Below are 24,525 nucleotides of genomic sequence, written 5' to 3'. Positions count from 1 at the left end.
TGCATCAGCTGCAGTGGAGTTTCCCCCAGTCTAAACTAGTGTTAGAGAGAGAGGTGAGGCACAGGGAACATCAAGAGTCCACAGTGAGAATTCTTGAATTAGCTAATGAACTGAACAGTCTGGACAATTTTTAAGTGCGTGTATTTCTTACACAGAAGCTTGATGGGAAGGCATAAAGAAAATAATGTTTGTGAAGATGCTAAATGCAATTTATTCCAAGAAAAAAGTATCAAAGGGAGTATTTGCCCAGGAAGAAATTTATGTTGTATGCAAAGCATAGAAAAACCTCTTTGGCATTTACTCCAGAGAATAGTAACCAAGAAAAATGAAGATAATAAGCTTCTGTGTTACATTACTTTAAAAATTCACTTGAATGAAAGCAAGTAGTATAATAATGAACTGAGTCAGAGAGCACTGTTCAATTAGAAGTAGAATTTAAGGGAGTTTATAATAGCAACACTTACAAAGAAAGACTTCGTTGGGCTTATTGTTATGGAAAGGGGAAAAAAGTTGTGGTGAGTTAAATGACATTTATAAAATAGGAGGGTCTGATCAAACTGGTCCAGATTAGTAAGACCTTAAAATTAGGTCACGGGGATGAAAGGATTTCATACAAAGGCTATGTGACATATGGAACATGTTACCCTAAAGAGTAACTAAAGCAAGAAGCATGAATGTTTTCAAGAAAGAAAATGACAGGGAAATGCATAAGGAAATTTCCAACCGTGGAAGCTTCACAAGCAATACAATTCCTATTTATTTATATATTTATTTAGGGTAGTCAACCATTACCTGCGTCCTGAAGGGAAATTATGATGAGCATTATTTCTTCTTCTTTCCCCCTTCCTAACTGTGGTGTTTGTGGGATTTAGTTTGTTTTGTCTTCATTAGAAGGGCTGCAATTTTGCCTTCCCAGAACAAAGGACAAGAGCTAATAAAATGTTAATGGCTATGTATTTTCTTTCAGTACGTAATGGTTTAAAATCTTCATTCTTTGTGGTCTCTTTTGCTTTCACTAGGAGTTTTATGAATGTAAAGATTTTTTTATTGCAAAATCAGCACTTTACTTCTTTTTACATATCTGGAAAAACTTCGTGTCCTGAAAAAGTTCCCATGGCTTAGTCTGTCTAGAATTAGACACCGCCAAGCAATCACCAGAACAAGCCATGGAACAATTTGTTATAGTACTGCTGGTCGTATCCTGCTATACTTGAGTTCCTTGAAAAAGTTCTTTCTCAACCTCCCTGCTAGGTATCGCAGTTACTGTCTCCTGCATTACACGTTGGGCTAAAGAGGTACAGTGGTTTTTTGATTACTGTATATCAAGTGCCAACCTGTGACATTATGTTTTAAGACAGATGCAAGGTCTAAACTAAATAGAAAAAGAGAAAAGCCGAAAACAGACCAGAATTGCAACCTCTCGTCTGAACCCGTTCAGCCTGTAGGAGAAACCAAATTTCAATCACAGCCTCAGAATAGCTAATTCACAGTGGTGCAGATTTACCTCACCTAACACAAAGCATAGCATTTAGACAACTCAGCACAGATAGGCAGGATGGATATTTGCCTTCGGTGTGCACACTGGAAAGGATTTGAAGTTAACCCTCAGTGATGCGAGGGGTTTAAATCCCTTAACGCAATTGTAGGGTTTTGGAACTGAAATTGAAGAAAAATATTGAAAATTAATCCAGAACTTTAATTTCAAATGTTGAACCTTATTGTAGTATGAAAATTTCTCTTGTTAGAAACAAATAAAAGAAAATTGAGAGACCATTGTTTTCACACTGTGAATAAAACTCTCTCTTCCACTGCCAAAAATTGCAGGTTAGGAAGAAGGCAGTGAAATCACAATATATTTTTGTGGAATGATACTTGCATTTTAAGGTATTTCTTTCACTAGAGTGTGGACAAACTAGCCCCCTTTCTTACAGTAATGTTATTTTCTTCCTTTCACATAGCTGTAGACCACCTGATGCAGCAAAAAAGATGACTCTGAGTTTCGCAACATAGACTCATGTTTTCCCCAAATTTAAGGGAAAGGAAAGAATTTGGAGAAATTATGATCTTAGTTTCAGCTTGTTCAGAGAACACAGAAAAGAAGAAAAGAAGACAGTTTGGTTTTACCACCTTGTTGTTCAGAAATTTCCATATGCTTCCTTCCTTCACTTTTATTAAAGATCTGACATGGAAAGATCTTCTAAACACAGAGTCACATTTTCTTCTAACGTGTACCAAGGTGAATCTGAAGTAACACCACTCAAGTCAATTGAGTTATTTCAAGTGTAAACAAGCAACTTAATCATAAGGCACAGCATTGTTTCTTAAATTCCTCCAATTTATTTGGAATCATGTTCATTGTGAGCATTAACACCTGACCCATTCCCTATTGGATTTCCTTGTAACAGCTTACTAGTACTGACATTGTACTGAGCTTAATAGAAAACTGAGCCAGCTCAGACACTATGCCAGATTATGACCTCAGTTACATGCAACTCAGTCTACAGTCGCCTGCTTTCTGCGTGACCAAAAGCAGAATTTGGCCTCAAGCTTTAATTTTTAAGAGTTGCATATACACAATTGTCTCCAAGCATAATACCATTTAATAATTTAAAATGGGAATAAATGTTCTTTGCAATTTTCCTTAATTTCTAGCAGACGCAAAATATGTGTCTTATCTTTTCTAAATAACTCTAGCACAGTATTTTGCTTGTAAATCCAACCTCTGCACGTGCACTTAAGTCCCATAGTCCAGAGGATCTGAATCCCCCAGTCTTGACCTGCCAGGTTCTATTCTGCTTTCCACTGACCTGTATCTTAATCAAAGCTATACTGAAAGTTCGAAACCCCAAACTGTACCCCCCTATGTATGCTAACAAGGCCTTCATGACATGGTCAAGGAAGACATTTCTGAGGCTTGATGTGCTTTCAGCCCAGAGATGTAGGTTTAGGGTGAGATGATAGGAGCATGGGACAGAAAAGAGGTATGTGTGTGCTTTTGCCTTTTTCTGGCAGGGCACAGGAGATATTTCCTGAGTATGTGTAGGCTTCCCATCAGTGCCAGCCACAGGAAAAATTGCCTTCCATTGGAAAAACCCTTTACTCCAGCAAAGCTCTTTGTGTTCCCATTGTCAAAAAGGCCTGAGAACTTATTATCCCCTTTACATCCAGTTATCCCAAGATGTTGACTGACCTCTCACCTTTAGTAAAGAGTTTCCCCATATGTTTGCCTCCCAAAAGTTCCTAAGGATGTGATTGCTTTGTTTTGTTTTTGCAACGGGCTCCCTTCCATATTTTCTAGTAACAGACTGAGATCAGGTTAGAAAGATGCTGGTCTTCCACAGGTTTCAGTGAACATGCTCCCCCATTTTCTGGCACTGGTAATATCCTGTATCATTTTAACATGGGCCTTTAACTCGGAATCTGTACAGAATACACTTGCTGGGTTAAATTCACCACACATTGCCAGGGCCAGTACCTAGTCAGACAGGAATATAAGAGGGAGGGAGGAGTGTCCCTCCCTCTCCCCCCCCAGCTTTGTTCCCATGAGTGTTCCAGTTCAGCTTGCTCAATGAAACTCTGCCTGCAGCAAGGAGACCAGGGACTGCTCACCCAATACTCCCTGCTGAGAGGAAGTGGGTGGAGAGGGGGTGTTAAGATGACAGAAGTGCAGAGAGCCCAGGCTTCACCCCACTCCCCCTTCTTGCTAGCCAAAGTAGCTGGCTGGGAGCATGGGAGAGTAAACTGCTCCATGAAAAAAAAGAAGAAAAAAAAAAAGAAGGATGAAGTAATTGACTCTTGTAGCAGAGCAAAGGGAGTGCGTGTGGTGGTGGAGGGAAGATAGGGAGGAACTGTGACTCTGACTCACAATATATTCTGTACTCTGCTCCTGGGGAGATGCAGCTGTGCATCTCCCCTTGTATAGGCTACACTGTAAGGTTACACTGTCGTCCAAAGTAAGCATCCCTAATTCTCCCACTTCCTGAAGCACAACGGCATTTGGCTCCTTTTTAATCAGGGATTTCTACTGTGCAAATTGAAGTCTGGGACCAAGATTTCCTATGTGCAGAATTAAAAATCTCTCCCTTGATTGTTCTGTTGGTTCCTGGGGAAAACTACTGAACTGTTACAGCGGATTTACATTGGCCTGCTCCTTTTTTAAGGCTGATTCCAAGTTATTCTTAATTCCTCAAGGCACCTGAGATCTTCTACATGGACACCTTTGGCAATGTTTTCCACATCCTTTTCCCTCCCTCTGCTTGCTTCCCAGTTATTTCTGACTTCACTAGAGTAAGGACTGTTTCCCTTTGCTACCACTTCAATAGGAAGAAATATGGCATGGAAGTACTTTTGATTTTGGCCAGCTGACCCAATGGACTTTGCTTGGGGCCAGCAAAGTGTTGGGAAGAACCAGAAGGAAGATGCTAGTCCAGTAGGTAGAACCAACCACAGCCTAGACCTCACGAGAGGAAGGTCTGAATGCCCACTCTCTCATTCTCTTCTCACATGACCTTGGGCTCGCATAACCTTGGAAAACTCACATAACCTGTCTGGGCTTTAATTTCCGAACTGTAAAACAACAGCAAAAGCACTTGACTACCAAAGCCGTTCTTAATTATGAAAAAAAGCTTCATGCTGCAGCATTGCCATGCCTGCAATAAGACTGCCAGCAGCCTTCCCTTACCCACTCTTAGCTCTTATGCACTCACAGCACCCGCTTTTGTAGTGGGGGTTGTGTGTCCAAGCACGATTTCTTGCCTCTAACAGCAGTGAACACCTGATCTCTCACAAAAAGAGTAAACTCCTGCAGCAGCATCTCCATAGCTTCTACCTGACCTGTGAGTCAATTATCCAATGATGTAACTAACCTTTGTGGTTAGGATTTTTTCATGAAATGTATAAAGTGTGCATATGACAAGAGGTGAACAAAAGTCTATTTAAAAAACTACTGTTTCTATTCCTAGTTCCCATATCCTGAGAGTTACTTTATTCCTGCCTTTCTATAGATAAAATTTCTCATAACCAGAATTTCTTCTGTAAGAGGAAAGAAATTTTCTAAAAAGACATTCTAGTAATTGACCGTATAAGGAGAGGCAAGGCCAGCCGTTGTACATCTCATTTGTCTCCTTCCCATGCTCAGTTTAAAACATTGCTTTTCTATCAAATGTCTGGAGATCATATGCCTGGAGAGAGACAGCGTGTGTTAAAGTACTCCCAGTTCTAAAATTCTTCTTTCAAAGATTTTTGGCAAGAAGGAGGGGGGAGGCATTGTGTATCAACAGCAAAATGGCATCTGGATCGAAAGATAAGAAAAGCATGGTGGTTTCCAAAAACCAGGGCAGTTTTCAGACGGGTTTTGGACCTGGCAGAGGTGCAGAGCCTGCATTAGTGCAATAGGAGAACACAGAGATCACGCTTTGATTTTGGAAGGTAGGGCTCAATTCTGCAAATTAACAGACGCTTCGGATGCAGTGTAGCAGAGCATTCAACCATGAACTTAAGGAGCGAGCAATCTACATTTCAGTGGGGCAACTCAAAAGCTTAAAAAACATACATTCTGCTAGACTGGGACCAGAATACTCTCACCACCCTTGATCATTAACCCCTAAACATAGTCGAACTCACAACAAAGTGTTAACTGAGAGTAAAAATTAGCAAACATCAGTGTCTCAAGGAGAACTGCATACTGGAAATTTTATCCACATGAACATTGATGAACTAAGGGACTCACAAGCAAAGTTCCACTTCAGGCAAATTTTTACAAGGAAAAAAATGCAGAGTAGCTAGATTTACCAGAATAGTCTTTACCCTCAGGACAGGCCTACATGTAAACAATTTGCTATAAAGTAATGCCAATTAGTAGAACGATTTTTTTCTCTAAATGGGCAATGCCTTTTTAAAAGATTCAGATGCAATGGGAAAAAGCACAAGTCTTTCATGGGCACACATTTTATCTGTGAGCTCTTCTCCATAAGAAGGATTCAGGGGTCTTACTATGCAGCTGGGAGCTGTTCTAGGAAAGCCATCATGATTTCAGTGTAAAACTGAGCAAGGTTGTTGGGAGAGGTGATCTCTCATATTAGACCACCTTATTTAGCTTGTCAGAATAGACTATTAGGCATACAAGCTCTTTTTAATTTAAAGGCTTACATTTTATGCAAATAAACAAGCTTCTAACCTTCTATTTCCCCCAAAATCCTTACCTGTATTTTATCAGAAATACAAGACTGCTTTTCTCTTAGAATGACTTTAAAAATATAATATTAAGCTAGTTGCAAGCAAGCTACTGCACCTGTGCAAAGACCGTGGAAAAGGTATTACTTATATACTGCAATGCTAATTTCTCACTGTAGTCCTGATGCAAAAAATTCAGTTGCATGCTACATGTATGATAAAATAAGGATCAAACATCAACATCTAGTCATATTGACATTCCCTCGCACTCCTTACTGTGCAAAAACTTTGTCCAATTTATGCTGAATTCAGTGAGGTCCTGCTGGTGGTTTTAGAGTATTTGTATCAGGCCTGGAGTCCTGTTCTTGAGAACTCTGCATCAGATACTTTGCACCTGCCTGTCTAACAAGTCCTTTCTATTTGGAGGTTCGCGAACCTTTGAGGAACAGGGAGAGGCAATTCAGAAAGCGAACTTTGATTCATGAAGTGGCCATGGATGTATTTCTGTACGGTTTTAAAGAAACCCAGAGTCATGGGCTTTTGCAAAGCAAACACAGGTGCAGCTTTGGCTGAAATGAAACGGGGCTTCCCCACCAAGCCTCTTGCGCTGTGGCTCGCCCCAATCCCAGTCCCGTGGAGCACACCCGGGGTGGCAGTGCATTGCGTGTGGAGGCACAGCAAGGCTCATACCTGGTGCTTGGGTGAAACTCTCAAGCAGCAGTGCTGTTCCTTCTAAGAAAATGGTACCTTAAAAATTTGACTGGGCCTCTTAAGAGGCAGTGTTGCCCTAACAGCGTTCCTACTCTCAAGGCAAACATCTGTATTCAAGGGTCACAGTAGAGCTGTCAGAAAACCAAAGAAATACTCTATTTTCAACAGAAATATCTCCGGTTCTCTTCAGGAATTTTTTTTTATTCAAACCAAACAAAAGCTCATTTCATTTCTAACTATTATTCCCTATTAATGTATTTCTGTTTCCTTGTGGGTGTCAGGTCTGTCTGTACCCATAGATTAGGTTTAGGGATGCAAGGTTTTTCGTACTGAGACTCTAACATTTTTGAAGCTGTAACCCTTGTTTTCTCCTGTTTGCTTGCTTGATTTCACCATTTTCCTCACGTCATAAAAGAAAAAAGAAAAGGGAAGGTATGAAAAAAGATGGAAGAGGAAGTTTTCAGTTTCTAAACCAAAACAAAATAGAAACCCTTTTGTTTTCAATGTAAAATCCAGCAAAATAATGATCTTGAAATTCACAAATTGAAAGAGTTTTCCTCTTGAGTTTCTTAACATCAGAAAAACTAAAAAATAGCATTTTAAAAACCTCTTAATTGTTTTCTACAATTTTTTTTTCCTACAAAATGAGTTGTCCAGTGGGAATGTAAGTGTAAAAACACATCAGACCATTCTACATCACAGGGTCTTTAGAAGACTGCTCTTTCATAACCTAAGAGGAGAGGGGCAAAATTCTGATGATCTGAGAGTTGTTTCCCTTTCTCCTCCTGCTATCAAGTTAGAAAAAACCCACCTCTGGCATTTAAAAATAGAATGACTATAGCAATCTGTTATAAATGTGGACCACTTCTCCTTAACCCTTTCCATGGCTTCCCTTGCTCTTTCCAGAAACATACACAAAATATAGTCATGCCTCTGATATATCCAGAATCCAGGCTTGAACCCCCCGGAATTGTGGGGAGTGAAAGAAGTGAGTTTCATCTGGAGGACTGCTCTCAACTTTAATTATGGAGAGTTGAAGCCCTCAAAGCATCTCTCTGACAAAAATAAGAGGAACTGCAACTATTGCCTGACTTTAATACAAAACAATTAATCAGCCCTAGTTGAGCCAAAGTAGGTCCAGGTTGACTTGAAACGTTAATGGATCTTCAAACCGTTTTAAAAAAAGACTTAGATGGAGTTTCAGGGCTGCAATGAAATATGAAACCAGGCCTCTTTGGTGTGGCTTTGGGCTTGTTGCAAACATCTTGCAGAGCTTGAAAACTGCTTTTGATGATCAGCTTAACTTCCCTTTCCTTAGTTTAATCCCATTTTTCCTGATTGCACTCGTTTGCCCCACTCCAAAGTGAATGCCCTCTTTCACCAATGCTTACACTTTCCAGATCTCTGCACTAGGTTTGTTGTCATGCCCTTTCTGTCAGCTCACAGCAAAGGCTTGCACGTTCAAGGCAACTTCCTCAAAGGTCTGTTATACAGTCTTTCTAGTAATTTTTGCTGCCCTTTGCTAATTTTCTTTTTGTACGACTATACCTTCTAACTTTCAAGCAGCTTTCCCGATTTTTCTGCTGTGCTACAAAAAGTGGCAATTCCTTCCTAGCTCTGCAATGCAATGCCTCAGTATTTGCATTTATTAAATACTGTACCTTTCCAGGTTTTAGATCATTCCTGGGTCCGATCAGGTATTGCTCCTTTCTAAATTTCTTTTCCCCTCTGCATATCATTTTTTAATACCGCTATTCCCCCAGCATGCTAGCTTGTGGTTTCTACTTTGACTTTCATTTTGTAATTTTCTGCCAATATTTTATGCCTCCATCTCCCCAGCAGAGATTGTATTTCTCTTTGCTCACTGCTGTTTGCATCCCCTCCAAAATCAGCTGCAAATTTAATTTGTTTGCGGCTTGGCCCTGCTGCTATTGACAAACAGTAATGAAAAGATTAACTAACACACAAACAGTTTATCATCTTAAATTATCCACTACCATGATTTAGTTCTGGTGCTTGCTATTCTTCTGTTTGCAAATTACTTCTCAAAAAAAAAAAAAAAAAAAAAAAAAAAAAAAGGCAAGTGCAAAGCTCTGGGCAAATCTTCTGGTTTTGTAAAATTAGCACAGATCTAGTCAAGTCATTGGAATTTATTGATTTAGCTAAGGATATGACCCTTAGATTTCTTATTACTTTGGACAGTTTTCAGAGCTACACAGTGAATAATATGTAGAAATACTTCAGCTTTTGTGGAAATTGTTTACCTAACTATGGTGTTAATTCTTTGTCATTACTAAGATGCGGCTGACTGCTCATCTCAGATGGCATGGGTTTTATTTCTTTGCATTTCATGCTTGTCATTGATCAATCAAACTTCCGTACAGCATTACAGATGGACTTTCCTGATCCAGGCAGTGCAACATGAAAATCCAGGGGCTGTTCCCCAACTTGCAGCAGAATACCTGTATGACCTTGCAAACATCATCTGACTTCTGTGTGTTCCAGTCGCTGCTCTTTAAAATGGGAACAATGGCACCCTTCCTACTTTGTCGGTATTAACCATGATAAATGCTTATGGAGTGCTCAAACACCAGTGACGTGAGAATGGTAAAAAAAAACAGAGGATGATTTACACTGAGAACATTTATGGAAATATGTTTGTTAAGATACCTTGTTACTCTCAAAACAGACAGGCATCTCCCACGCAGCACGGAGGGCATTGTATTGCAATGCTGTCGTGCCTTGTGTGGAGAGAGGAAATCTTTACTTTTGCTCTCTTAGTAGGGTAACAACAGCCAGCTCTTTGAGGGAGAAACCAAAAGATGTCAGGGTATATATCTAGGATAATAAAACCCCAACACCATTCCATAGAGTTCCTTGCTTTGCAGATATAGAAAGTAATGAACAGAGATTTTGACTTGACAAAACTCTTCCAACAAATCAGAGAAGTCAGGATCCCAGCCTCCCAAACTCTTGCCCTGACCTTCTCAATACGCAGATTAATTAGTCAATTGGTTAATGCAAAATTACACTATGGCAGTCTGGGCAGAGACAGACAGGTGTAAATATCATGTCACAAAAATATCAGCAAGGAAAGGAATTAAAATAGGAAAAGACCTGGTTGTGACTGAGGAAAGCCTGCCTACTTCTGTAGTTGATTATAGACCTGGGGATGTAGCTAGTGCGGTTGATATTGTACCGGACATTATTAATAGTCAAGTCCCTCAGTGGGATTGCTAGAGGATGCTGGGGAGTGTCAAATGCCTCCAGGGGGGTCTCGAGTGCCCTGAACTCCAGACGATGTCGGTGGCGGGGGAGGAAGGTGCGGGGCCAAAACCTAACAGAATTAACTTTGCACAAGGTGTGAGAAGCGGCTGCTGTTCCAAGTAGTGAGGTAAGCACCGAGGAACTGCTCCTGACCTTTCTCTTGGAAACGGGCAGGTATGTGTAAGGCGATCACATTTTGATCTCCAAAAAGATATGTTTGTGGAAAGATCAAATGTAGACACACACATGCTATTGCAATCAGCTGTCTCTGAAATGAATGGACTTTGCTGTAGTTCTACACAGTGCATTTAACTGTTCAGAAAACAGATTGCTCCTTGCAGCAGATGTATTATCACAAAACTGTCCCTCAGAAAGATGTCACCAGTCAGGAAAGCTCTCCTCAGTGACTGGTAGGGTCATGGTCACAACGGTAATCACAAATAGTAATGTAGATTGGTTCAAAGTGCAGATGAGTTTTTCATACTTGGATGAACAACTGTCTTGCTGTGCTTTGCTCAGCCAGTCACTTAAAGAGGAAAAGGAAATGTCAGTAACTCAGTAGGCTGAACTCCATTTCCATAGGAGATTAGGTATATACCATTCACTGCATGCTATTGGGGCTCAGTGCTCAGATGAGTCTTCTCTTTTGAAAATGGTCTTGAGTAATGCATGATTAAAAGCAACTGACCTGCTGCAGAGACTTAAGAAACTTCGCTGGCCTCATCCTCAGATATGGTCTGTAGCCGCACCCCCCAGCCCATCTGCAAGAGGAACGCATTAGTTTCAAGTTCCTTCACTCTAACTTATGGTTTGGTTGGCCCCGAGGATGGGAGGGTTAACACTTAGAGCTGCCATAACTCAGTCCCACTTGATTTTGTCTCTGAATTCTTCGGCTTCTTAGTGGGTCTGGCTTTTGTGAAAGCTTTAGCTTCAATTCATATGTGTTGAAATTTCCATATCTTGAGAAGTGGAAATGTTCAGAAGGGTCATAGCATCTCTAGGGGCATTCAGCACTCTGCAGCAATCTACCTTAATAAATCCTTCTACAGGCACATGTTGTACAAATAGTCAATTACTATTCTGAAATACAGTGCAAATTTTCATATGCAATTATTTCATACTCCCATCTTTCTGAATATTCAGAATGCAGTGATATTTTTCTTATTTTGTACCTTTTCACTGTCCCCCTAAGCACAGAGGAGAAGGGCTGCATGTTTTCTCAATGTAGTTATTAGGATGAGGGAATCAACAGGGCATTCTGCTACTTGTTGCTTTCTGTGAGTTTGTGAAAACAGTGCTTAACAAGCAATGAGAATAATTACACTGTCGTCTTTGGCAAAAGCCTGAATAAGCTGTCAGCCACCACAAATGATCATTAGTTGCTCAGTCCGAAGAACAAAAGCTGCTTTTAAATTTTTCAGAAAGTGCCAAATACTACAAGCTGACTTACATAAATCATGTCGGGTATTACAATGCTGAATGTAAAATTCACCAGTCACTTTTCCTTATATTCCAGTTCCTCTTAGCAATGACTGAAAAGTAAATATTTAGGCAGTATCTCACAGTACTAGAATTTCATTATTTTCATAGAACATGTTAAATGATACTTTAGTCTTGAGCTGGGTAGACTGTTCAGAGACTGATCAAAATAAAGTAATACAGTTTTTTTTTTTTTTAAATCACCACTAACAAAACAAAACTAAACAAAGCTTTCCAACACTACGTAAAGTGTTGAGTCTGAAAAGAGCAGAAAGTGAATTGCCAAAGTCTATTGGGGATTTAATTTATTGATGGAAGCAATAGGTAAGCTTATTTACTTCTCCTAAATTTAGGCCTTCCCTGAGAAACCTAGATTAGACAGCATTAATACCCTGCTAACACCACAGTGATAGGCAGGAATACAAACCATTAAAATAGAGTAAAACTAAGCTACAGTTGAAAGATGAAACAACTTTGCAACGCGTGAGCTTTTGTTTTCTATGGTGTTTGTTCGTACCCGCTGTGCCACAAATGTCAGCAATCTCTAAGTCAAACTTGTTTAGTGCAAATTAACAGCTGGCTCTGTATTACCAGGATATGCTGGTTTTCCTGCCATGCTGTGATGTGTGCTCCCACAAACCCTCTGGACCATTCATAATGCCTAATTGTCACTTAGTTCTACTCCTTGTTCCTTTAAGGATCTTCTTTGCTTCTGTTGCCATGTGTGCAATCATTTTTGAAAGCCGGGATAGTATCTCTGAATAAGGGGGCACTACCACTATGCAAAGAGACCAACTCAAAGAGACTAATACATATTCCTATCTCAATGCCCAGTGCTTTTCCAAATTGCACATAGTAGAGTGTTTTCCAAGCACATTTAAAGGCTGATTTGAGAGCCATGCACCCTCTGCCCCCTTTTTAATTACCTCTAGCAAGAGCTCAAAGCATCAAAGGTGCATCCCAACATCTAGAAGGGCACGCAGAATAGCACAGCACAAAAGCAGAGCTGTTCCAAAGCTTCTCAGCAGCTCAGGAAAAACAGCTTTCTGGAATATGTCAGCAGCCCTTGCTGAACTCCCAATATATGGAATAGAAAAGGACTTGGGTGATAGAAGAGGAGAGAGACAGAAAACAGAATGGATATCCCAGCAGCAAGACCGTGTCAGGCTGCTAATGCCTACACTAGGTAGCTGCCTACTGTCTTTGTGGCACAGGCACAAAGTGAGACGAGTAATCTATTATTACGCCCAGCCACTGAGTCCCCAGTCAAATGATGAGTTTGTCATAAACAGATAGGCCAACAAGGGGTACCTTTTGATGTGAATCCAGAGAAAGTGCTGGATCAGTTCTTCTGGATTCACACTATCTGAACTGTTCTACAACCATATGGGGTCTAGGACAGGTATGTAGTAGGTACTGCACAGTAAGATGATTATACTGGTTCAAATGGATGTGTTGTTATATCCAATATATACTGAAGACCCATTTAAGTCGTGTGGCATCATACAACTTAATGTTGACTAGGCTGTGTATCACAGCTGACCTGACAGCCCGTGGAAACAGAAACTGAGCACAGGTACCAGCATTAATACTGTAGCCCAATAGATGTCAAGCAGAAATGAAGTAGAAGCAGTCACCAATTATGGTCTTCTCTATTTGTATCTAATAACATTACTTCAGCTGATACTTGGACTGGAGAGCATGCTGCTGGGCTGTGCTCTTATTCTGAGGTCACCAGGGAAATGCTTGCCTATGCCTACTTGGGACCCAGACCCAGGCCCCAAGTACAGCAATCTAGTCTGTACTTCCTGTAGAAGTGTGAACAGTGTCCATTTCTAGGTCCATTCATCACACTTACTTGACTGCAAACAGTCCACAAAGACAGTTAAAATGAACCTTTTCAGGGATTTACAAGCAGAAAATTTCAAGAAGAACCTTGAAGAACAACAAAAATATCTCACAATATGCAGCTAACTAGAAAAAGCTTGGCTTGAACAAAATCTGTCTTTTAACCTGAAATTAATCATTTTAATTTTAAGAACTTTTAATGAGAGAACAGAAAAATTCATGTGAGGGATTAAATTCTTGGGGGATTTTTACACCATTGTCCAAAAGGCTGAAGAAGGAGCTATTGTTGATTGTGCTGAAGCAGCTTCTGCTAAGGTCCATACAAGCCTGGGCCCCAGGAGTCTGGAAGTTGGGTCAGTTTTCTCTTAGACAGGATACCTCTGTTGAAATCTTGCCTCTGAATGCAAGTCTCCTCTATGGATACCTTAGTCACTATATACTCACTTGCTACACTGAGTAAGCACTTTTTCTGTTTTGTTATTTACATTGTGTAACTTTTGAAGCATGCCCAGAAACATCAGAGTGGTTTGCTTTGAAAATATGAAAACATAAACATTTCGATGTTTTACATTTTTCTCTCCTTTGTATTGGTTTAACAAAAAAAAAAAAAAAAGAAAGAAAATAAAAAGTACAAACTGCAAATTATCCTCAATTTAGACAGGCACAAAGTTCCATTTTGGGCAAAGAGCAATTTATCAAAACCATTATTGCCCAGCCCTGCAAATCAATACACTTTTAAGGTGTTTTGTACTCAAAATAGAGCCAAGGCCATAAACCAGCTGCAGTTTCCCAGTGATGTCCATTTCTCCTAGCTAGAATAGTGCCTTAGGCATATTCTGAGGTGCTGGACGTCACAGGCAGCCTTACAATTTCAAGTCATGGACTGGAATTTCTGAACATGCCACTTATGAACGTCCTAGGTGAACTGTCCTGGAGGAATTCCCTGAGAACTGTAATCTCATCAAGTGTTTGCATTTTCTTTCCAAATTTTGTACCCCAAAACATTCCAGAAAAATGTAAAGATTGGTTCTGAACCATTTTACTTTTGCCAAGTACAAATCAAACTACAAGTCAAATTTCAGAGTAGTTTAACACCCTTCCCACCAAATCCACAAGACATTTTACATTAGGTTCAGAAAAATACTTTTAAACATTTTTTTCCATTAATGGGGTTCTTCCACGGATGAGAAAAAGAGTTTATTTGAACTGCTTTAATTCTGAGGTCCCTAGCCCTTCCTTTCTGTGTGCAGCATGACATTAAAGAGAGTCTGCAGGAACTCCAGTCTTACTTTTCCCACCTCATCACCTGCTCCAACTTGTGTATTTTGCTAGTGCCACTTAGTTTTGAAACTAAGCAGACCAGTGATTACATGCAGCTGCATGTTGGCATGAATAATGCTTTCAGCTTTTGAGCTGAGCGTTGTCAGAGCTTTGCTCACCATCCTATGGACTTGTGTGTCATACTGCGTGCGGGTTAGCCCTTCTGAACGCTGTAAGAAATCTGCTGAATGACATCTGGTTTATAATATTCTTACTGTTTTTAAAAGGACATAATTTACTGAGAGAAGACCAAATTGCACAGGAAGAGGTCTTTTTATACAGCACGGTCTGGGCTCTGAGGTCCATCTACATTAAGTTAGTATTTGTTTAGGTATGACAGTAATTGTATGGTAACTGAAAATCTTGGATTTTTTTTTTTTTCCAAAGCATAACATTGCTGCAAGCAACAGTCTAGATTTAGGTGAACTCATACTGTGACAAACTGAGAATGGAGAAAACACATTTCTTGTCCATAAAAGGACAGATCACACATCCACAGAGGGTAGCTCTGATTTTGCTGCAGTTCCAAACTATGAAGTGGGGACTCACTGTTGCTAAAAGGAGTTTTGCTTAGAGCAGATAGAGGATTCTCCAGTAAAACTTTTTTTCTTTTTTTCTTTGCCTTCTTGAATAGAAAATGATTTGCCTTCTTAAACAGAAAAAGGTGATTTGAAGAAGTGGAACATTTTCTGTTTAAGAGGTCTGATTTCTCTGCCATTTCTTCTGGGAAAAACAGAGTACCCAGAGCGTCACCAGCAGGTTGAGGGAGGTGATCCTTCCCCTCAACTCAGCACTAGTGAGGCCACATCTCTTGTGCCGTGTCCGGTTCTGGGCTCCCCAGTACAGGAGAGACATGGACATATAGGACTGAGTCCACAAAGGCGATTAAGGGGCTGGGGCATCTGTCATATGAGGAAAGGCTGAGAGAGCTGGGGCTGTTCGGCCTGGAGAAGAGAAGACTCAGGGGGATCTTATCAAAGTGGGGAGGGAGTAAAAAAGATGGAGCCAGACTTTTCTCAGGAGTGTCCCAAGAAAGGACAAGAGGCAATGGGCACAAATTGAGATGTAGGAAATACTGAAACATGAGCTGGGTTTTTTTGTTTGGTTTGGGGTTTTGGTTTTTTTTTTTTTACTGTGAGGGTGGTTGAACACTGGAACAACTTGCCTAGAGGGGTTGTAGAGTGTCCATCCATGGAGATATTTAAAACCTGACTGGGCACAGCCCTGTGCAAGCTGCTCTAGCTGACCTTACTTTGAGCAGTGGCATTGGACTAGATGGTCTCCTAAGGATCCTTCCAGCTCCATCTGTTCTGTGTTCTCTAACTCTGTGTCTTCATCCCAGGGTGCTAGTGGTCTGACACGTAGTGGACATGTTTGCGGTGCAGAAGAATCAAGTTCAAGACTGTTTTGAGTCACTTGGAGCAGTACTACAGCCAGGGCTTCCCACATGGCATGAGAGTGCTCTAACATGAGTTTAATATTTTCTCCTTCAATCCGCTACTTGTGCAACAATGTCATTAAAACAGGTGTGCTTTGAAGTAATGGATTGCTTCCATGATTTAGTATTTTACATTGAAAATAATTTCATTTAAATCTAAGTGCAAATACAAAATATACAGGTATTCCCAAGGAAAAAACCACCTCCTTAGACGAATGCTCACAGTTCTTAACTACACAAACAGGATGACAGAAAGATTTAGCCAGAAATGACAAATGAGCCTCTAGAAGATGCTCAGCAGCTAGAATTATAAGGACACTACAAGAATGCATATAGAGCACTTCATGGCAAAATACAGTACAGAGAAGCAGCATGCTTTTATGTCCAGTTTTCAAAATCTTGATCTTGAGTTCATTTTGATCTTTTTGAACAGGATTCTTCAGTTTCGGGGTGGGTGGGAGGTCCTTCATCTGACCTTGAATATTTCTAACTGCAATCAGTTTTGTTCCACTTCATATAAATGTAATGAAGGAACTTCATTAAAAACAACAAAAAACCCAGGCCCCAACCCTGCAAACAACCAGTACAAAATGGTCTGTGGATCCGTCTGAACTTCTCACTTGTATTACAGAAGTCTAACTACTGCTTTCTGAAGCTCAAAATATAAGAAACCTCACTTTCCTGACTGCGTCCTTTTCCTTCAAGAATACTTTCCCTTATAGCACCAGAGAGAGAAAGAGAGAGAAAGAGCTGTTGAAACACAGTATTTATTTCCCAGTATATGGTGATGCTCTTAGGGTGAAGTTAAACACAAGCCATTTGATGAATAGGAATTTGAGGGATCCATGAGTTGTCAACACACAAAAATTGACAACACTTAGCAAAGTCAGAACTTCTTCATTTTACACCATTAGATAATCTGCTACTCTGCTTAATCTTGCAATTTTGAAACTAAACCACTCTGTAGAATAGACTCTGTGAAAGTAACTTGGCCTCTCTCTGCTGCCAAGACTTGGACATACTATCCCAAGAGTAGCTACCTAGAGAAAGGACCTAACTGACATATCTGCCACTATACATGGAAAGAGGAAGTGAGGTCATCCTGAAAAGTGCATGAAACATAGACGAAATACTGGAAAAAAAATCAGAAAACAGTTGCATTCATTATAAATATAATGAAAAATTATCTTAAAAGAAACACATGGCCTATCTTTACCTATAACGTGCAGAAGATGTAAGACATGTTAAAAACAAAATTTTCATGTCTACAGCATCTAGTAACTTCCCTATATAATTGTTTTAATGTTGCCTTTCTGTTTCTTTGCAGATCTTACAGGTGAACAAGGTGATGTCCATCTTGTTTTATGTGATATTTCTCGCTTATCTTCGTGGCATCCAATCTACCAACATGGATCAAAGGAGTTTGCCAGAAGATTCAATAAATTCTCTTATTATTAAACTTATTCAGGCAGACATTTTGAAAAACAAGTTTTCTAAGCAGATGGTAGATATTAAGGAAAACTATCAAAACACAGTGCAGAAAGCAGACACTCAGCAAGACATGGATGGAGACGAAAATGTGAAATCAGACTTCCAGCCAGTTATCTCAATGGATACAGACCTCTTAAGGCAGCAGAGACGCTACAACTCTCCCCGAGTCCTCTTGAGTGACAACACACCGCTGGAACCACCGCCGCTGTACCTCATGGAGGATTATATTGGAAATTCAGTGGTGGTGAACAGAACCTCCCGGCGGAAAAGGTACGCAGAGCATAAGAGCCACCGAGGGGAATATTCCGTTTGTGACAGTGAAAGTTTATGGGTCACGGACAAATCGTCTGCCATCGACATTAGAGGACACCAGGTAACTGTGCTGGGAGAAATTAAAACAGGCAACTCTCCAGTTAAGCAATACTTTTATGAAACAAGGTGTAAAGAAGCCAAGCCTGTAAAAAATGGCTGTCGTGGCATTGATGACAAGCACTGGAACTCCCAATGCAAGACATCCCAAACTTACGTTAGAGCACTGACTTCAGAAAACAATAAACTGGTAGGCTGGAGATGGATAAGAATAGACACCTCCTGCGTGTGCGCGTTATCAAGGAAAATAGGAAGAACATAAATCTGCATCTCTTTGCTATATAAATTATTACTTTAAATTATATGATATGCATGTAGCATATAAATGTTTATATTGTTTTATATATTATAAGTTGACCTTATTTATTAAACTTCAGCAAATCTACAGTATATAAGCTTTCTCGCTCAATAAACAAGAGCAAAGGGTGTGTGCCTCTGCTATGGGCAACTCCGGGTTTTTTTTAGACTATGTTTGTGACACTGCTTGTCAGCAGCATACCGTAACCTTACTGTAAAATCTGTGTAAAATCAGTATTTTTCATTCAGTATTGTCAAGCCAGTGACTGTCATTTAGTAAACTTGTTAAAAATCAGATCAATGTCAAGAGTTGTGTACATATTTATATTCCCCAATCTATACATTCATATTTAATTGGATGCAGTGTTGACTCCTCACCGCCAAAACAAAAATGGACCAAAATACGTGTTGTAGCCTGCAGATGCTGTCAATATCACAGGCATCAAGTAGCTATAAAATACAATTTCTGTGTATTATGCCAGTTTTGCCAATGAAATGATCATTTTCCCTCTGTTAGCATTTCAGAATGACTGCTAATTATCCACCAACTTTCATTTATGTTTTTGAAGCACATTTGTTTTGCAACTCTTTCTAATGCTGCCAGTTCGTTGTAGAAAAAATATGAAAAAAATCTAAAATATTTGTAGCAGAAACTTACTGAAGCCAAGAACCAATCTAAACTGATCATTAATATACTACATAAAAGATGATTTCTTTGGAATTTACTATTTATTGTTATCAGCCTCTTCCTCCTCACATGGATCAATTATCTTCTGTTTGCATTGTTGCATCGTTCCTCTCTGTCTGAGTTTTTAAAATAGAAACAAAGCTGGTGGTGTCTTAACATTACAAGAGCCCTTGGCTTGCAAATTGTAGTAAAGAAAGATATGATATCCTGGCGTGGATATCAAAGCCACACACCCGTCCAAAGCTGCTGTTCTCCTCAGCAATCCATTCTCCATTTTTCACAGAGGGAAAAATGTGTAGAACTGCTCAACAAACCTGGTAGCTTTCATAGGGACATGAAATAATATATCTTTTTGAGCAGTATGGTGACTAAAATCCAGGTAGTCTATAGGTATAATGAAGTTCTTCAATTACACAGGTGAGTTGTTACTTAGGACAGACAAATGTACTAGCATATATATACCTCAGACTCTTCTTTGTATTGTCATGTAGCTCCACTGGGGACAGTAATAATTAGACTACTTGAAGAGATAGTCTATCATACATTAGCTGTATAATGCCCTGGATGGGATCCCACTCCCATAAAAGTAAAGGAGGGTCTTGTCATGGATAGCAACAGAATGGAGATTGGACTGCGTATGTTATCTGTGTCTAGCTAGATCTTAACACACAGTCAGGGCTGAAAAATGCCAGCCATTCAAAGAGCATTACAGGTCTTAGGTTTTTACAGTACGGCTTTCACTGTTGTAGCATGTTCAGCATCGCAAATGACAATGATCAGAGCGCTCAAAACCAAGGTTGCAGGATGCCTTTGTTCATAGAGTTTTCACTACTGGAGAACCAACTTCAAATCTGCAACAGGTCATCAAAAGCAGCAAATTGTGTGGTCTCCCCTAATCCCTTACAGAGAGCGTTACACATCGTAAAACCACTGGGGAGCTGGACAGCTTGCTCATGAGGCCAAGCACTGGAATAGCAGTGACTCTGAAAGCCACGCTGGATCGTGTAGGTATAATTCTGCAAGGGAGGCCATAAACAAAGGTTTTGAGAACCATCTCAATTTTCAACATGAGACCAGGGTATTTACCTCACAGAAAATATCACCACCTCACAGGACTGAACCCTAACTTTGCTTCAAGCAATAACAACTTCAGAGGTTCAATACCAAGGCAATTGTTAAAAGGAAAGAGAATATATAATATAACAAGGAGCTCAGTATCTGATACATCTGACTAGAATTTTTCCTGCATTCTCCTTCCTTGGCAAACATTAAAAAAAAAAAAAATCCTCAACACAAGTTTTTCTAGTTTTACTAGTAGGAAAGTTTAAGTTTCAACAGGGGAAAAATAACCCCTACCCATTAATTTTTCAGTTTGGAAGTACAAGCACATTTTTCAGAGTCCTGTCCCACTGAAAATTTTTGCAAGTTCAAAACCCAATTTTACACCCTGAATTCCCAAATAAAGATCATTTTCAGATGCTGTGAATAATTGAGAGCAGATATTTTCATGGATCATTAACTTTAGAGATCTCCATGCTTCAGTATGCCAGATAGGTTTATCTCCATATGAGAAGAGGAAGTAAGAAAACTAACTGAGCTTGCTTAGTCCCTGTTGCTTACAGACCCCCCTTAATTGGCAACTACCTTGTTCATACAGTGTGGATGCCATGCCTGTTTACATCACTGTAAATCCAGAGAAATTCTATTGAAGACAGGCAAGAAAATGTAGGTTTATAGCAATGTAAAAAACATCAGAGTCAATCCTAATGCCTTTATTTCTGCTCACTGAAAATCAAGGGAGGTTCATTCTTCATAGGTTCAAAGAAAACAATTTGTCATTTTCCACTGTAAATCCAGTAACAGGAACTGGTCTTTGACTCTTAACTTTACCAATGCACCAAGTATTTTACAAGTGGCCAGCAAAAATGTATCAGAGTAAATACAATGCCCGTCATCTGAAACACATTAAACAAGAAAGAAGCGTGGTGCGTAAGGTTATTAGATCAGCTGTCTCTTTCCCACCCCAGTATAACAATGAACGGAAGTGTTACCCTCTGGATCTGATCCAGTTTCCACTAAAGTCAATGGAAAAATTCTCACCTTCTCCAAGTGGAAGCTGGATCAGGCCCTGAGCGAAGAAAAACCTGCAGATCTCAACCAGAGAGCGGAGCAATGGCACACATCAGTTACGCGTTCTTGTAAATCCTGTGTACACAATAAGATGCTGTATAATTTTGTAACAAGTTTGTAAACAAAGCCTGTAATAAATTTGTTAAGGCCTAATCCTGTTTACACTGTAGCCGGGGATGGTTTTATTGTCAACTTCGGTCATGGCACAATGAATTCAAAGTTGCTATCCAACTTTTTTGTATGTGTGTTAAGTAATTAAGCAAAATATTCAGCTCGCAGAGCAAGTTTAATTTGAGTATTCTAAAACTCACTCCCATTAGGCAGCTCAGATGCTGTGTCAATATTGTTTTGCCAATAGATCATTATAAACACACATTTTATTTAGCTTTTCTCCCAAACGACTGAATGCTATTCTGAAATTGCCTGTCTGTGTCAAACCGTATTTTCTCCATTTTTCCCCTAGTTTTTTTACAGTCCATTTAGTAACAGTAAAAAATGCTCCACTGAGGTTTTGGGAAACCATCTGCATTTATTTTATCACCTTTGAACATGTGTTCAGGAATGAAGTCTGTGCAGCAAGTTTACTGCTACCAAGAGATTTGTGCGGCTGCACCAGGAAGAAACTTTGACTGGACTATACAGAGTGTGTGCTCGAAACCACTCTGCTCATACTCTTTTTGATGCTTTAGCAATGAGAGTCTTTTGCTCAGCCATACATTGTGTATCTGCAGACAATACCAAACAGGAAACAAGTCTGATTGGGAGTTCCAAAATTAAAAATTTAATGATAATGACCTGCTATTTCTGACCTTTCAGCAAATGCATTTGCGCAGCGAAGTAAAGCGCATAAACGTTCATTTCATTTAATAGAAACATTGTGTCAAAATCAATGGGATTCTGTGTTCTCCACGCTTGGTACGCGTATGTAATTCATCATGCATGTGGTGGGGGGGCTGAGGGAGGAGGACGAGGAGGAGAGGATAATAAGCACTACAGCTTGTGAGAAGTAAAGGGCTGTGCTCCGGGTTGGAGCATTTTAAAGTGTGGAGGGGTTGTTTTCTGAAATGCTTTGCCTGTATTTTGTTACAGCAGATGGCAGAATGACGAAGCAAGCACAGATGTGGTGTAAAAAAGTCAAGCAATATAAGGATAACAAAACCTTTCCTGGGAGAGTTGGCCATTCGCTACCACTGTAGGTCCATGCAGTTCTGTGCACGTTATTGCAGAGCTCAGCAATGACATTCCCAGTTAAATTATTTAATTAACCTCTATGGCAAAAAATGTATTTTTTCCTGAAACTTATTACATTCACGAGCTGGATAATTTTCTGTTTTTTTTTTTCTTTTGTACTTGTTAGTTGCTTTGGTACCTCTGATGAACAGCAAATGGTAATGCTTTCCATGAAGGTCCCCAAATATAGGTTTCTCCTTTGTTTTACTGCTGAGCTTTGAAGGCAGCGGCACCTGAAAGCCATACTTCCACCACAGAACTGGCCTTTTGATGTCATGACCTCATGTTTCTGGACATTTTGATCACAGGGTCCTATTTTGGAGCCGTTAGCCACACAATTAGGTGAGATCATGACCAGGCTGCTCTAAATCATGCTTGAGAAGCGGCTGTGTGCACGGCAGCCAAGGAGCAAAATGAGAGTGAGGCAGCCCTATGCCATCTTTACATCTGCCTTCCCAAATCTCCTGCTCTGCTTTCAGTCTTGAGCTGCAAGTTGTCAAGGGCTACATAATCAAGGGTTGCTTCCTGCGTGTCCAAGGGTTGAGATGCCAAGTAGACCTTTGACAGAAGGACAGTTTCTCAGTTCGCTTTTTTTGCCTGCCCAGAAGCATGCCTTATGTGAATCTGGATGGACCTTCTGTAAAAGGGTGCTGCGGTTGCAGCATGTCCCCTCTCTAAAACATAGCACGTTGTTACTATGTACCTCTGTCACAATGAGAAGAGAGCAACATTGATAAACCAGCTCCATTATTTGTAAATTACATCGAGATCATTTGACAGAAAACACTAATGTGTCTGGGGGAAGCTGCTAAGAAAGAAGGTAGGATGATCTTTTTCTCTAAGCAAAAATATTTCCCTGGAGGGTGGGAGAAAAGGAAAGTAAGTGCTAAAAAAACCAGGGATTCATAGCTGTTGGGTGGCAAACAACTAACAGAGATTTAGGAAAGCAAGGGAGAGAGATTGCTCAACTATAACCTCAGATGAAAGACTCTTTCCTGCTATGATAAAGGTTAAAGAAATACCATTAGATTGTCTGAAACATGAATTCAAAAGGAAAACGAACCTCTTAATTGGAGTCAATCCCACTGCATTGATTAGGAATTAACTATGCTCACCGAGCACAGATGATGAAGTCTTGCTCTCGGTTAGACCTATGCAGCCCCCGTTGTCAGCGCTTAGGACTATGAAGCTGTTAAGTGAGGGCAGAATTTGGCTTAGAAGGTATTAAATCCAAATTGAATGCATAAGAGGGAGACTAAGTTGAAAGCATTACCCACCACACAAACCAAGCCAAGGTTTTAACATTGGTGTCATAAAAATTGTTCATTACTTTGTCTAGTTCCAAGGATTTAAAATATGTTTTGAACTGTCTGATATGACCAGTGCACATATATTTAGCAGCAATTTACAAAAGAAAAAAAAAACCTGTAAATGGAAGTATGCAGTAAAATACTGTGTCTAGCACTGTAAATAACTTCTGTTGATTCTCATTTATCTTCTCAGCGTCTGAGAAAGGAATTTTAATACAAATCTTGGTTTTGTTTTACCCATGGTATTTTGTATAATAAGCACCTCAACTTACTGCTTGTAGATGTTTGCGGTGTGCAATCTTTGTGGACAATGGAGCAGAAATACTGGTCTAAAGTTGCTGGGCAATGTAAAAGTTTTAAGTCTCGCATTTGTACAGTAGATAGTTAAACCAATGTGCAACAGTGACAGAATCTGCTTCTCAGGCTCAGAGATTAAATATGTTTTAAAATATCGAATGGCAGCTTTTGTCAATTATTACAAATACCTTGAGTCAGATTCATATGTAACACAGCCCACAGCTCATATGGAGTGCAATTTTTTTTAATCTTTGTTATTGCACAAAGCTACTAAATGTGATTCCCATTAAGTTCAGAAGATAGATAGAAATTCGTTCGTTTCTACATCACTGACAGAGCATACACCAAAACTCCAATATATGAGCCAAATCACAGGTCAGAGCATGATCCCTGAATTTACGTTCTGAGGAAAAAACTTCCAGAAAGGAAATTTTTCCATTCTCCAGAGAGTGAGAGCTCAGCTGCCACAGTCACAGTGT

At 39.9% G+C, this 24,525-nt stretch overlaps 1 protein-coding gene across 1 annotated transcript in view; it reads left to right on the top strand.

Moving 5' to 3' along the window:
• The window catches only part of NTF3 (neurotrophin 3), a 52,450-nt gene extending 33,849 nt beyond the window's left edge, over positions 1 to 18,601 (top strand). The window contains exon 2 of the mRNA XM_009583193.1: positions 17,562 to 18,601. Coding sequence (XP_009581488.1) covers positions 17,562 to 18,356 — 795 coding nt within the window. The 3' untranslated portion in view covers positions 18,357 to 18,601. The remainder of the gene's footprint in view (positions 1 to 17,561) is intronic.
• The last annotated feature ends 5,924 nt before the right edge of the window (positions 18,602 to 24,525 follow it).

The sequence above is a fragment of the Fulmarus glacialis genome, unplaced genomic scaffold, assembly GCF_000690835.1.
Source record: "Fulmarus glacialis isolate BGI_N327 unplaced genomic scaffold, ASM69083v1 scaffold9558, whole genome shotgun sequence".
Taxonomy (NCBI): Eukaryota; Metazoa; Chordata; class Aves; order Procellariiformes; family Procellariidae; genus Fulmarus; species Fulmarus glacialis.
Note: the sequence above shows the minus strand (reverse complement) of the source record. Positions and strands in the feature narration are given on the sequence as shown.